The sequence below is a fragment of the Elephas maximus genome, chromosome 20 (assembly GCF_024166365.1).
Source record: "Elephas maximus indicus isolate mEleMax1 chromosome 20, mEleMax1 primary haplotype, whole genome shotgun sequence".
Classification (NCBI taxonomy): domain Eukaryota; kingdom Metazoa; phylum Chordata; class Mammalia; order Proboscidea; family Elephantidae; genus Elephas; species Elephas maximus.
Genome location: NC_064838.1, coordinates 57,272,190 through 57,286,946, shown reverse-complemented (window position 1 = coordinate 57,286,946; position 14,757 = coordinate 57,272,190). Strand labels below are relative to the sequence as shown.

Here is a 14,757-nt window from a genome sequence, read left to right as displayed (position 1 = left end):
TGCTCCCGGTGCTGCTTTCTCGGTGGTGTGAGGTCCCCATGTCTCTCTGCTCGCTTCTCTCAAAAGAGGCTGGCTTAAGACACTATCTAATCTTGTAGATCTCATCGATATAACTGCCGCTAATCTATCTTATTACATCGTAGTGATAGGGTTTACAACACATAGGGAAGTCTCACCAAATGACAAAACGGTGGACAGTCACACAGTACTGGGAATAATGGCCTAACCAAGTTGACACATACTTTTGGGGAACACAATTCAGTCCATGACAGCATGTTTATCCTTTCTCCTGTTGACGGGCAGTTTTGGCTATTCTGAATAAAACTGCTATGAATGTTTTTGTACAGGTGTTTTCGTGAACATGTATGTTCATTTCTGTTGAATATATACCTTGGAGTGGAGTTTCTGCATCATAGTTTGAGTGTGCGTTTGTTTTATTAGAGATATTAACTCTTGATAATGGCCCTCTTAATAAAGAGGATCAATCCTATTTTGAAGGCCCTTGTTCTTTTGTTAGTAGACTTTTGCAAAGCTTGTTTATTAGCTGTAGAATGGCATCACGTCTTTTTAAGGGAAGAAAATAACATTATGGGCTCTGGTTCTGATTGCAAATTTGTGGATGTTGGTGTCTCAGTAGTTTCCTGCTGGCCTGGGCTTTTCCTCAAGGTCTTTTCTTGAGGAGCTGTTCAACCAAGGTTCTCTTAACACACACAACCATTAAAGGCTTTGAATGTTCAATCTAGCAGCCCTCTTTATGCTGGTTAAAAAGCAAGAAGATTTTTGTCAATGGCCAGATAAGCTTTTAGTTGTTAAGCAAGAGATCTGTACATTTATTCATAATTTTCCTTTTGCTCTAGCTCTTTATTTTAGTCAGTGTCATGGAATGCTGGGGCACTGTGTAGATAATGAGGGCCATAGGCTCGAGTGTGCGGTTTGTCCACTGATGATACCAGCAGGGCTGATGACAGGGTTCTGGTGTTCTCTGAGCACCCAGCAGAGCTGAGGGTGCGTATGGACCTCTGTTTGGGCTCTGGAGTCTTGGTGGATTGTTTCCTTTTAGGTCCTGTTTTGCTGCGTTCCTATTGTCTCTATGTCCTTCTGCTTGCCATCAATGGAGTGACCGAATGTTTCACATTTGCTGCCATGAGCAAAAAGGAGGTCGACAGGTGCGTATCCTACAAGGTACACCCTTAATTATGGCCTTCAGGCAAAATGAAACAACTTGCTGATCTTTTTTCTGTTTATCCTGAGTGTGCTTTTACAGATGACCCTTTTAGATTACCCTTTTAGAGGTAAACTTTAGGCCCCTAGCATGGTGCCCTCCCCCGGGATCTCCACTGCACAGGCGTGCTTCAGTTCATGCCCCCACAGTGCAACTGGAAGGCAACAAGTACTCTTAGTCTCACTTTGTGGGGGAGAAATATCAGCCCTGAAGGGGTGCAGAGTCAGTCGCTAGACAAGCTTGATTTCTTCCAGCTCCTTGCCCGGTTCCCCCCAAGAGTGGCCCTCAACCCATTTGTACGTCCTTGGGAATCCCAGGGCTTCTGTGACCCCTCTCCTCAGAAAAAGACCCAAATCCACGTACACATCTTGCCACCTTTTTTTCCCATCCATTGACTGGGTCAGGACCCTGCCCGAGACCCTCAGCCAGTGGTCCTTAACCCTGGCTATGAGTCAAAATCCCTCATGGAGTTTGTTAGAAATACAGATTCGTGCCCACCCTACCTCCACTGCTGTCTCTGCCACCACTCCTGTGGAATCAGCAGGGACCCCCTGCACACATGTATATGCTTTAAAAGCTCCTCAGTGACTCAGATGTGAAGTCCTTGCTAAGAGCCTCTGTCCCACACCTAGGATCGTCTGCTGCTTGTTCCAAATGCCAAAAAGTAGCCAGGCAGTAATCACTGTGAGAGAGACTCTCTCTAGGATGAGGTTAAGGAGAAGGATAGAACTGATAGGGGAAAAGAAGAGAGGAAGACAGAGAAGAGTGTAAGAGGGTGGGTGAAGGTGATGAGCTAGCGGCCCTTTGAGCCCTGGGTCCCTGAGGGTTTTCATACTGCCTCTGTAATGCCTCGAGTGCTGTTGAGACCATTTGAGGCCCAGTGGTGGAGTAGGACAGGGAAAGGTGGCTCAAAGAGCTGGGGAGCCCTTCCTCTTAGAGCAGCCTCTATTTGCTTCCCATCTGGAGCTGGCTCACGGAGAAGCTTGGGGACTTTGCCTCACACTGGTTGAGAACTAGAGTCTAGACCAGCAAGTTCCAGCCCAGACTGATCAGATGCCCCTAGGAAGCTCCTCCCAGACCAACTGAGTTAGAGTTTTAGGGGGCTCGGGCCAGGGCATCTGTTTTATTGCAGAGCTCCTGGGGATTCTGATGATAGCTAGGGCTTTGGGAACTGCTGGCCCAAACCAGCTTTCACAGCAAAAAATACATGGAGCACTGTGACCTGTTAACACTTAGGTGTATGTAACTGAAACAGCAAAAGGTTTCACAAAGCAGTGATTACCCAGCGCAGGATACGCTGATGGTTTTTATTCTGTTTTACTTCATCTTTTCCAAAATGACTCACTAGATTGATTTCCTAACCTACTACTAGATTGCAACCTGTAGTTTTAAGATAGTAGTCTAGATTTTTTTTTTTTACTTCCAATAGATAAATTTATAGCTACAGAATGTCTATAAGTCCATTCTTTTTTTCAATGGATGAAAAGGCCTACTTAACTCTGAGAAGAAAAATTTTTTATTTGAAAGCTGTGTCTAATATTGAATGATTTTTAATACAATGTAAAACTTGCTAAGGACTAGGAGTCTATCTCTTTAAAAGAAATTTTGTTACAATAACTTAGCATTAGCTTTGAGGGAGAAAGTCAACAACAAGCCCATTTAAAATGTTTAAAAAATGTATTTTACCACCGAACCACAAGGGAGTATAGACAATGGCTAGTTGCTTTCTTTCCTCTTCTGTGACATTGAACCAAAGGAAACAACCTTTTAAGTCAGTTGTAGTGGAATTTTGACAGCATATAAACATCTGGAAAAATTATTTTCAGGGCATTAGTCAGCATAGAGAAAAGACAGAACACCTTCTAATGCAGTTCTCATCTGGGGTAATCACTTCCCCTAAGATTAAAACGGGACTCTAAGTACAGTCTTCAGACATGTCTTAAACATAGCAGCCCTAGTTCTGTCTGGGCCCCAAGCCCCTGGCTCTGCTTGGAGCACATGGAGCCCCTGAGCTCGTTACAGGCCCTGGTGGTTTTTTGTCTGTGTGAGTTTAACCAGACATTAAATTCTAGTAAGGGCTTTCATTGTAGAATTGGGTAGCTTAGTTAAATGTTATGATTGATGAAGATGATTTCACACTGGACATTTCAGATCTGAATTAACAATAAAACATTGATAAAAAGAGGGACTTTTACTAAACCAAATTCCGGTTAACCAGTGTTTTTTCTAAATAAAAACAGTGCATTGACTGGATGTGAAATGTTAGAACTTCCTTAGTTACAAGCTGTTTCTTTTTTTTTTTAATAACCTCATAGTATTTTTAGAATATGATTGGTGGAATTTTCATTATACCCTATTGAATTTTTTTTTTGTTTTGTTAAGGACATCCTATTTTCTTTTGTTCACTCAACAAATATTTTTTGAACATCTAGTGGCACAGTGGTTAAGAGCTATGGCGAGCTACAGCTGCTAGCCAAGAAGATCTGCAGTTCAAATCCACCAGGCGCTCCTTGGAAACCCTATGCAGCAGTTCTGTTCTGTCCTAAAGGGTCACTATGAGTCAGAATTGACTCCACAGCAGTGGGTTCTGGGTACCGCCCCCCCCCCCCCCATTATCAGGCATTGTTTTGAGCTCTGGGAAGACAGCAGTGAACAAGACAGATTAGATCCCTGCTCTCCTGGAGGGCGGATGTTCTAGTGGGGGAAGCAGATAGTGAGCAAGTGAATAAATAAGAAATTTAACATGGTGTGCAGAAAACTGAAACAGGGCTATGTGGTGAGAGTAGGGGCCCTTTTATATTGGGTAACCTGGGCAGGCTCCACTGAGGAGATGGCATTTAAGCTGAGGCCTGGATGATCAAGAGGAGTCCGCCATGAAAAGATGGAGGCAGAGTTTGCCATGCAGGGGGTACAATGGTGCAAAGGCTCAAGATAGACAGCTTCTTTGTCCAATTTCTTGGCCATTGAGTGCCCAACATGAAGTTGGACTTCATAGATGTTGACTGGAGGATGCATGCAGTCTTCTCATTTTGGCACTTAAGAGACCAGCACCCTTCTTTTCAGGGCTGTAGAGGCTGCACGGTGTGGCTGTGCCCGGTGGTATTTAACCAGCTTCCACTGCAAGATGGTTGTGTTGTTGCTGCAGGGGACACCCTTGACCATCCAGCCATCCTTTGATAAGCCTGATTTTAAGTCTAGTATCTTCTTGGGGCATGGAGAAATAAGCATTCATAAATAATTTACTGGTTACGTTAACCAAACCTTATAAAATAGTCATTATTGTCACTGATTAATAATTTTGCAGTGATTGAGAAAATGGTATTTTAATTGCACCTTTCAAATCCCCGTCTTTTCCTGAGGTGGATTATACCTCTAAAGTTCTGGGACGCTCGGCAGCTGCAGAGCCCTCTTGTGGTGGAAAGCAGCTGGCCTCATCATGATCAGTTCCTCCCAGATAGCCTCATCAAAGAGGCTGTACTGTTGGAATTTGTCCTTGCTCGGATCAGCATGAATTAGCTATCGGTTTTATTCATTGTTGCCACTTTACTTGGATTTGGGTGGGGATGACTTCAAAAAGTTTACGATTCTATGGCTTAAATTCCCAGGACAGTGACATTTTCATGTAATATGTATAGCTGAGGTTCTTTTCTGTGAGTTCATGTTCACAGCCACTTAAATAAATTTTTTTTGTGGCAATGCTGCCTTAGGACCACGTACCCACTGTCCTTGTCTCTCTCTCCCCAGGTACAATTTCACGATGCTGGCTCTGTCATCCTCTTTCCTGGTGTTCTCCTATCTCCTGACCTGTTGGTGTGGTAGTGTGGGCTTCATCTTGGCCAACTGCCTTAACATGGGCATTCGGATCACAAAGAGCCTCTGCTTCATCCACCGCTATTACCGAGACAGCCCCTACAGGCCTCTGGCTGGCCTGTACCTGTCGCCAGTCCTCCTTGGTGCATTTGCCCTCAGTGGTGGCATTACTGGTGTTTCAGAGGTGAGACCCCCTGCAGCCTTCATATCACATGCATTCGTAGTCTGTCCACTGTCCCTGCCTCTAGGCTTCCCCTTCCTGCTCTGCCTGAACCAACTGTTTGCCTCCTCCACGCCCTTCCCCTAGCCTCTGGGGCAGCGTCTTAACGATAGACTGTGACAAGACAGTGCTACCAGTCGGAAAAAAGTAGGCTCCCAGTATGCAGTAATTATGTCTTTTATCTGAATTGGAAGCTGGAATGGTAGGGCCTCTGCCTTCCCTGACCTGCCCCAGTGAAGGGAGGTATGGATGGAAGAGCCAGGGCACAGCCCGAGACCATGGCAATGACAATGGTTTCCTCCCTCAGGTGTTCCTCTGCTGTGAGCAGGGCTGGCCAGCCAGGCTGGCACACATTGCTGTGGGGGCCTTCTGTTTGGGAGTGACTCTTGGGATGGCATTCTTCACGGAGACCAAGCTGATCCACTTTCTTAGGACTCAGTTAGGTGTGCCTAGACCCACCGACAAAACAATGTGATGTCGAGGATACGTGGATGCCTATGGTGCCTGGACCAGTTGTGGGGCACTTTTTTGGGCAGAACAGGTTATCTGCACAGAAGAGCCCTGCTGAGGGGTCTGCAGAGGAGTGAGACCAACCCAAGCCAAGTGAGATATCCGAGGGAACCACTGGCTAAAACTGTACTATCCATTGGAAGTCTTACACACGAGTGAGGATTCTTATTTTTAAATTAAGAACAAAAGACCCTTTTAAAGATACAGTAATCTTTTTTATCAACATTTTTCTTTTTTATTAACGAGTTAATTCCTTTCGGGTGTGATTAACTTTTGGAACTATGGGCTCCAACAAACTGTCTGAGATGTTAATAGTTAGTAATCATCTGGCCCAGAAAACAAGATGTAGCCATTTTACCCTTGGTGGAATACTTTATCCTATTACTTAAAAGAAGGAAGGAGACCTGAGGCTCTTCGCAGAGCAAGAACGCAGCATGGCCCTGAAGTGTGGCTTCCCCCGTGTCTGTGCTGTGGTCTGGGCTTTTAGAGATAGAAAAATGCTTCTCAGTGAGAAATCCAAGAAATGAAAAGGTGAAATTTGCAGCTCACATTTCCCAGAGTTAACTCAGGAGAATCAGGCCTGGCGCGTTCACTGCTGTGTCCCCAGGCCAGCACAGCGCCTTACCCACAAGGGCCTCAGCTTTTGTAGATTGAAGGGTGGGTGAAAGTGGCTGAAGACCCCTGAACCGGCCATCCAAAAGAGGGGGGTTTTGAAGGATATTGTGATCCAGAGTGAGTTATTTTGTCCCCCGAAGGGAATGGTGCTTTGCAACTGGGCATACGTTTTCACATGGAAGTTGCACGGATGACAACTAAAGTTGAATAGTTGGATCTTCTTTTCTAACCAGAATGAAATACTCCAGGTCAATTCTGTACAGCAAATATTACTGAGTCAGGTGCCTCCCACTGACCTATTGCTTCCAGCATTCGTTGATACAATCGAATCCTAGCCCTAGGACAAGCATGGCAGACCTGGGGGTCTGGCCGTCTAGGCTGTGGTGTGAGCCCAGGCTAAACCTTCCCTCCCTGGCCCTTCAGGCTGCGGTGTGAGCCCAGGCTAAGCCTCCCCTCCCTGGCCCTCCAGGCAGTGGTGTGAGCCCAGGCTAAGCCTCCCCTCCCTGGCCCTCCAGGCTGCGGTGTGAGCCCAGGCTAAGCCTCCCCTCCCTGGCCCTCCAGGCTGCGGTGTGAGCCCAGGCTAAGCCTCACCTCCCTGCACCCTGCAGTTGAGCTCACTGAGCATTGTTCCAGGGCAGTAAAGTGTCCTTCTGTTTTATTAATGTGTTAATTCCTTTTGGATGTGATTAACCTTTGGCGTTAGGTGCACAAACTATATCTTGGATGCTAATACTGTAGTTAATAATCAAGTGGCCCGATGTCACCGTACCCTCCGTGTTTACACCTAGAAAGCAGGTTGTTCATCTGGGCCAGTAAGGGTAACTTGTTCCAGGCTGTGCTTTATTAAAATGCATTCATTTAGATATCCAGTAGCCCAGAGCCCAGGCTGAGGGACAAAGGATCTAGACACATCAGCGCACCAAGACTGGGGCTTGTCTGTTTATCTATTCAGAGGGAGGATGCTTTGGACTAACTGGGGGAAAAACAGGTACCACTGAGCAGTTGGAGGCTGTCTTAGTCACCTAGTGCTGCTATAACACAAATACCACAAGTGGATGGCTTTAACAAAGAGAAATGTATTCTCTCACAGTTTAGGAGGCTAGAAGTCCAAATTCAGGGTCCCAGCTCTGTTGGTTCTGGAGGAAGATCCTTGTCACCAATCTTCCCCTGGTTGAGGAGCTTCTCAGTGCAGGGACCCAGGGTCCAAAGGATGCCCTGTGCTCCTGGTGCTTCTTTCTTGGTGGTATGCGGTCCCCATGTCTCTCTGCTAGCTTCTTTCTTTTATATCTCAAAAGCGATTGGCTTAAGACACAACCTAATCTTACAGATTGAGTCCTGCCTCGTTAACATAACTTCCTCTAATTCTGCCTCATTAACGTCATAGGTAGGATTTACAACACGTAGAAAATCACATCAGATGACAAAATGGTGGACAATCACACAATACTGGGAATCATGGCCTAGCCAAGTTAACACACATTTTTGGGGGACACAATCCAATCCATAACAGAGACCCTCCAAAAGCATGGTCTCAGTCATGCTTCTGTAGGGCAGGGGCATACGGGCCAAGAAAAACTGATTGCCTCTGGGTAGGTGGCACACACAGTGGCAGCCCTTGGTCCCTCCCATGTCTGCTCTGTTCCCTAAGTGCACAGAAGTGGGCACTCGGCCCTTACGAGCCCCTCCTCTACTGCTATTGACCACTCTCCCCACCGCTGGAAATCTACCACCCACCCCATACCCACTTGACCCCAAACTCAAAACGTGGTCCTCAGGCTGCCTGCCTCAGAGTCACCTGAATTACAGCTTAGAAATGTAGGTTCCCAGCACCACTCCAGACCTCAGAGTCGGCGTCTCCGTGGGCAGGGCTCTGGGATCAGCTTTTTGGCAAGCCCACACGACCATGACATGGCCAAGGTTAGAGAAGCACTGTCACACCCTGCCATCCTGTGCAGTGTCAGGGCTCAGGCATGCACATGCTCACCAGGTCCGTTTTCTGCTCCCGGAAGACAGCTGCCCTTGCAGGGCCGCATTCCTGCCTTCTTAGCTGCTTTGCAAGCAGAGCCACCAACGTCCCGTGCAACGGAGGGAGACTCTGCAGCTGACAGCGTGCCCTCATTTTCTCATTGCTGTGTGGTCCACCTGGCACTGCTGTTAGCACAGGGCTGCTGCAGTCAAGGCCAGCTCCTCTGCAGCCTTGGAAGCTGGCCAGCTGGGACAGCAGCCCAAGACTCCTTCTGTGTCCTGCTTCCCTGCTTATAGGAAGAGTGCTTCCCGTGGCTGAGTGTTATCTGGGAGCAGGTATTTTCCCATTACTAACGTCTGCCTCCTGGGCCCGTGGCACTCTAGCAGCAAGCCCTTTACAGTTCTCAGAGGCCGTACCCTGAAGCTCACTTCACTGGACCTGACCACTGCTTCTGCGGTGGCTCCTGCACCCACCCCCCAGAGCTCACCTGTCACCTCAGGACGCTTGCATACATGTGTGCCAGGCTGCCTCACTTTACCCAAGAAGATTTTGGGGGAAAATCACACCTTTGTCTTCAAATACCACCTAAAGTCTCATGGGGCTACTTCCCCATGGAAACCAATCTCTAAGACAGGTTCTTTGATGAAACAAAGATGCCTTTGGTGGTGAGAATAACAGCATTGCTGACTTTTGTGCTCCTCTGGCCGCACCCGTGTTGGTGACCTGAGACAGCCCAGTGGTCCCTCAGTAAGGGGAAGATGCTGCACTCTTTGGTGCTCACTGAATGGCAACTCAGCTTTGGAGGTGCTGATGCTTCTGCCTCTCACTACCTCAGTTAAGCCAGGCATTTCCTTTTTCCTCTCCTTTTTCATGTTGCTACTTTCAGTTCAATTCCCTGGTTTTAAAATGAATAAATTATTTTCTTCATGTTTTTGTATGAATCTTTCTTCTTTTATACCCCCTCCCTCAAAAAAAAAAAAAAACTCCTGAGATTTATAAGGAAGGTGGGCGAATAGCTTGAGTGTAGAACCGTTTGAGTACAACAGATCGCTTGAGTATGTGATTACTGACTTTGAAAGAGAAGGCCAGTTTCTGACCTCTGCAGGGAGCCTCCTGCTTGTGAGATTGGAAGGCCTGGCATCTTACTCCCCTCTTTCCCCTTCACCCCTGAGGAGGGTCTCCCACTGCTTTTTGTACTTGCCTGTCATTTCTGTCTGAGCCGCTCCTCTCTTACTCATTTATTTAGTAAGCAGCCATTCTTTGACAGGCCAGAACTAGCTTCAGGAGCCGGTAGGGCAAGGGTTGGCCTAGGCAACATGAGTTTAGGGGGTCCAGGGCAGTCCCTCCATCCTTACATCTTCCTCAGCTTAAATTTCCTTTCTGTGGGATCAAAAGCTGTTCTTCCCTAAGTGGAGAGGAGCCTGGAAATTCAGACCCCCAGAGAAGGACTCCATGACTCATTCACACCACAATGTAAAAAAAAACCCCACTGGGGAGTCTTTTCTGAGCACCTTTTGATGTTGAGAAAGAGAGGGGAGCCGGGAGCATCCAGGACCTGAAGTGGGGGGCTCAGGTGAGAGGCTGCACAGGCCCAAAAGCTGGGGAGCTCTGAGTACTGCCAAGCGGCCTCTGGGATGGATGGAATTCAGTTACATGGAGGAAATAGGAAGTGAACAGTCTGGGAAGAGCCATGACTGAAAACAAGCCATGATTGACGGCGGGGCAGGAACCCAAGAAAAGAAAGAACAGGAGTGGAGAAACATTTCACATACTTACAGAACTCTACTGCTTGGGGAGGCCAGGCTGGAGGTGGAGGGGCAATACCCAGCATTGATGGCAGAGTGAAGAGGACGTGGAGGGTGCAAGCCTGGGTGTCCAGCTGGAGGGATTTGTTGGTGAGATCTCCGACCAGGAGCTCAGTCTTGAGAACCTTTGGGAGCTGGCCCACCATTACAGCCAGGCCTCTGAGAGGGACCATGGGCTCAGGATGCTCCTTGCAAGGTTCTCAATGGCCTTGAGGCAGGATTCTAGAAAGCAAATGAACCCAGGAGGCCTGTGGAGCCTTCAGAGAGGATCCAGTATGGGGAGAAGAGGAGCTAAGACATGTCGGAAGCTCCCTGGAAATTTCTGGCAGCAAATCCCAGCTGGAAAGAGTGGCTGAACAGGAACACTGCTCTGAAACAGCGCTTCTACATCCTGAATATTCCATGAGTGTCCTGAAGGGAACTGAGACTCATATTTAATTTGGAAATGAGACTTCTAAGCCAATCAGACGCAGATGAAAAAGTATTGTCTTACTGTTATTTACTGTACCTGGGTGAATTAGCCCTTAATGTTGTAAATATTTTACTTGCTAATTAACTTCACGGATAGCAGAAATGATGCTTTATTTGAAGAATTTGGGGAGAGGAAAGATTCGTATCATCAGTTCATACCCAATTACCTTGGCATAATCAATCCCACTATTCAGTGTCGTTCATTTTTAACCAGAATTGTCTGGGTGCATCAGAGCAAAATTGGACTAGTGGGCTCTTTATGTAATTGAGTCTCCATTAGGGACCCAATGAAGGAAGTTTTATAAATACTTCTTAATTATCCTCCAGATGAATTAGCAGGAGTTGCTGGTGCCGCTGTCCCAAAATGCAGTTGATTCTTTGCCTGTTGACTTCTGCATCCTTCTTGGGCAGTGTGGCTCGATGCAAAGTGCTGAAGATGAGATATAGGGTGTTAGGCCTTTCCTTTCATCTGAAAGGCCCTGTGCAGAGTCAGTGCCCCATAACTCTGTCCCAACCTCTGAAGGCTCGGCACACTTTTGGAAACCCCACCCTGCAGCTTGTCAAACGTATAACAATACACCCATGTCCCACACTGAGCATAACGAGTCTATAAGTATACAAGAATTAACATAATGTTATTGTTTACAGACATTTTAACACCACTTTTGAAACTTTCTGTTTGTATTTTGGAGCCAGTAAATTTTGTTTCTGTCTCAGTCATTTCTGTAGGTCTCTGAAGAGTTGAAGGGCCCTTGATGCTACGCTTGTGAGGCTGAACGAACAAAGGCCTTGGGAGCTTGGGAAGGAAGGAAGGGGTATTAGGAGGAACAAAGAGGTGCCTCTGAGGCTGGCAGGGGCCAGGTGTGGGGCAGCTCCTGGGTATCTCTGTGCTCCTCCGGCCTTCATGCTGGGGACTTCTCATCTCTCCTGGGGCTCAGATAAGGAGTGGTCAGGCTGGTGGGTAGTGCGAGGAGGAGGGCCCAGAGCCAGGTGCTGCTCTCAGGGTAGAGGCCCAGGTTCCTCTATTGACAGGACAATCATTTTCACTACCCCTTTTCTCTCCAGCCCCACCCCTCTACTTTCAGCTTTAGGCTGTGTTCTGAGTTCTAAGTCCCTGAAGGAGCCCCTGAAGGAGAAATGGAATGGGCCCAGGTCATCTTTAGAGGGCAACTACTGTAGGTCTTGGCTTATAAGTGAGCCAGTGGATGGGCTGCCCGAGTCAGGTGAGCCTCCCTGACCCTGTCAGCTGTCGCAGGGTGGGGGCTGGGTAGGGTGGCCCCTCAGGCATAGAGTAGCTGCATGAGGGCTGTGACATACAGTGACTTGTGAAGGGACATTCTAGACCACCATGTGTTAGTTTCATTTCCTCCTTCCCTCTAATAAATGTGTCCTAAAGTTAAACCCTTTTGACTCTACTGTCACAATATTGCCCTGGCCTGAAAAATGTGTTTGACAAAAGCCACCTGGGGTCACAGTGCTTAGTAGGAAAAGCCAGACCCATTGCCATTGAGTCGATTCCGACTCACAGCAACCCTATAGGACACAGTTGAACTGCCCCATGGGGTCTCCAAGGCTGTAGTCTTTATGGGAGCAGACTACCACATCTTTCTCCCGCTGAGGGGCTGGTGGGCTCGAGCCACCAACCTTTCGGTTAGCAGTAAAGTGCTTAACCACTGTGCCACCAGGGCTCCTTGCTCAGTAGGAAGGGGACCTGAAAAATTGGCAACTACTGGCCCTTCCTTCCCACCAGCTCCTCACCTTTAATCTCATCTGCAGGGCTCTGATGCTGTCAGTGAAGTCAGAAAGCAGTGACTAATTAAGACACAACTGCATTAGTCATGTTGGAGGTAACAACCGAGTAGCTTGTTTCTGGTCCGTGTCTGGGAGATCCTGACACACTTTCCAATTATGTGGAACAAATAGTGTGCGGCGCAGCCACATCGGGCGGGAGAGAAGGGGGAAGTCAGAAACGAAAGCATGACTCACTGTGGGCAGCACTGGTTTCGTTCCCAGCTCACCTACTCCTGTCTTCTTTGTGTGCTTGCTTTTGAAAATCACGAAAGCTGATACCAGGGTGAATGGCATACAGGGTGTCAGAGGGCCCCTGTCGGAAGGACTTTGTGTTCCCAGGAGAATCACGAGACGACTCAGGGAGGGAAGTCACCTGACATAGAAGCCTCAGTGCTTTCGATAGGTGCATGTTGAAAACCCCAGCGTTGATCCTCTCTAGCTTCCCCTGTCTTGATGGCACTGTTGTCTGGCCCTTATCTGAGCTGGCACAGACCACACAGGGAGAACCACGAAGACCCAGGAGAACCAAACCTTTCAGAAGAAAAACATGAGTGTGGTCCTCCATATGCAACCCCATCCGAACTAGAGAATGGAGCTTAAATAGCTTTCTTGTCTGTTTCCTCTAGGGCATTAACACCATCATTTTAGGAGCAAACGCTGTTAACATAGTCATTTTTATGTTTCTGAACTGGAGTTGGAGCTTCCTTTCTTCCCTGCATGTTTTCTGAGACTCCTAAGTGGATGTCTCCAATGACAAGAGGTTGTTCTTGCAGGTGTGAGATGTCAGGCTGTGGGGGGCTACGGAAGGGCCAGAGCTACTTGCATTTTTCCCCTTGTAACCGTGAGCGAAGTCATCTGGAGCTCTGGCTCCCGGCGGGGTGGCGGGCATGATGCCCAAGCACACCGGCGACTCGTCCTCGCCAACCCTCTGCTCTTCCTGCAGCAGACCTGCAAACGCAGGCCCGAGAGCCAGGCTCTGGCTGGGAGAACCCCAGAGCAGCATGTCTGCAGGGTTGCTTCCATCCGTACTGTCACTGGGGAAGTCACCCACATCCACACCTTCCTTTTGAAGTACATGAGCAGGGTTTTGTTTCACCTGTGTTTAGTTTTCTAGGTGATGCAATATATTGGTACATGCCATCAGCTATACCCCCGTGTGGCATCCTTTTTCTAACTTCCTGGGTGACCTTGAACAAGACCCTTCCTCACCCCAGCAGTTGGGGAGTATTGTGCCAGGTACTTTCTGAAGATTCACTTCACATGTAATAGCTGCAAAATCTTCACAACAGCCCCTGTCTATTTGTTGTTTACATGTTATAGGTGAGGAAACTGAGGCACAAAAAAGTGGCTTGATTTGCCCAGGGCCACATAGCTAGGAAGAAAGTGGCAGAGCTGGGATCGATCCCAATCTACCTGATTTCTCATCCTCTACTCAGTTCTCCTCTATTTTAAACCAGTGGGTGGGTGGGTGGGTGGGGGGAGGATCTGTCGTTTTAACATTGTGACCTTGAGGAGAATCCTCTGAGGGGACTCTCAGCCCCTGCTCTGACTTCAGCTGCAGCAGCACCATTGTTAACCACTGTGTGATTTGGAGATCGGTATAAAATTTTGATACAAAGAAGGGTTCTTGTTAAAAGAAAAAAAAAAGTTTGTAATCCACAGAATTTGATTGTTTTAAACTCTATTCCCCATCTTCCTTGATTTACTTTTCCCTACAGCTTTCCCCCACCTCAGTCTTCATCCCATCTTAAAGAATTAAGGAAATTGTTTCACACAGGTGTTATTAGCATGAATAAGAAATATTTGGAAGAAATAAAGCTGGCAAAAAAAAAAAAAAATTAACGTTGCATTCTCAAGCCAAGAAAATGAGTGTTTGAGTTCTTGTTTTGTTGTTTATCTGAAAAAATTTTCTTACCCCAGAGCCCCCATCTGCTTGACACCAGGTGGTGACAACACCAAGGAGTGGGAAGGCAGCCCACTTTTGGCCTGCTAGAGCCACTTCCTCCTCTCCATGCCTCAGTTTCCTCATCTGTCACTAGCCTGCCTTGCAGGATCCAATAAAGATGATAAGAGGGCAGATGTGGGACAGGCAAATTTGTCCTCCAACTTTTTATTTTGAAAATTTTTAAACCTACAAAAAAGTGTAAATAATAGTTTAATGATTGCCCAAATATCCTTTGCCTAGCTAGGTTCACCAGTTTTGTGTTATCACATTTGCTTCTCTTCCTCTTAATTTATATATTCAGTAACACTGTAAGGAAACCCCGGTGGTATAGTGGTTAGGTGCTATGGCTGATAACCTCAAGGTTGGCAGTTCAAATCCACCAGGTGCTCCCTGGAAACCCTA

At 47.3% G+C, this 14,757-nt stretch overlaps 1 protein-coding gene across 1 annotated transcript in view; it reads left to right on the top strand.

Annotated features, from left to right (window-relative positions):
- Positions 1-9,326, top strand: part of RFT1 (RFT1 homolog) — a 44,925-nt gene extending 35,599 nt beyond the window's left edge. Inside the window, exons 11-13 of the mRNA XM_049862401.1 lie at positions 1,061-1,166; positions 4,967-5,216; positions 5,560-9,326. Of these exons, the coding sequence (XP_049718358.1) occupies positions 1,061-1,166; positions 4,967-5,216; positions 5,560-5,727 (524 nt within the window). The 3' untranslated portion in view covers positions 5,728-9,326. The remainder of the gene's footprint in view (positions 1-1,060; positions 1,167-4,966; positions 5,217-5,559) is intronic.
- The last annotated feature ends 5,431 nt before the right edge of the window (positions 9,327-14,757 follow it).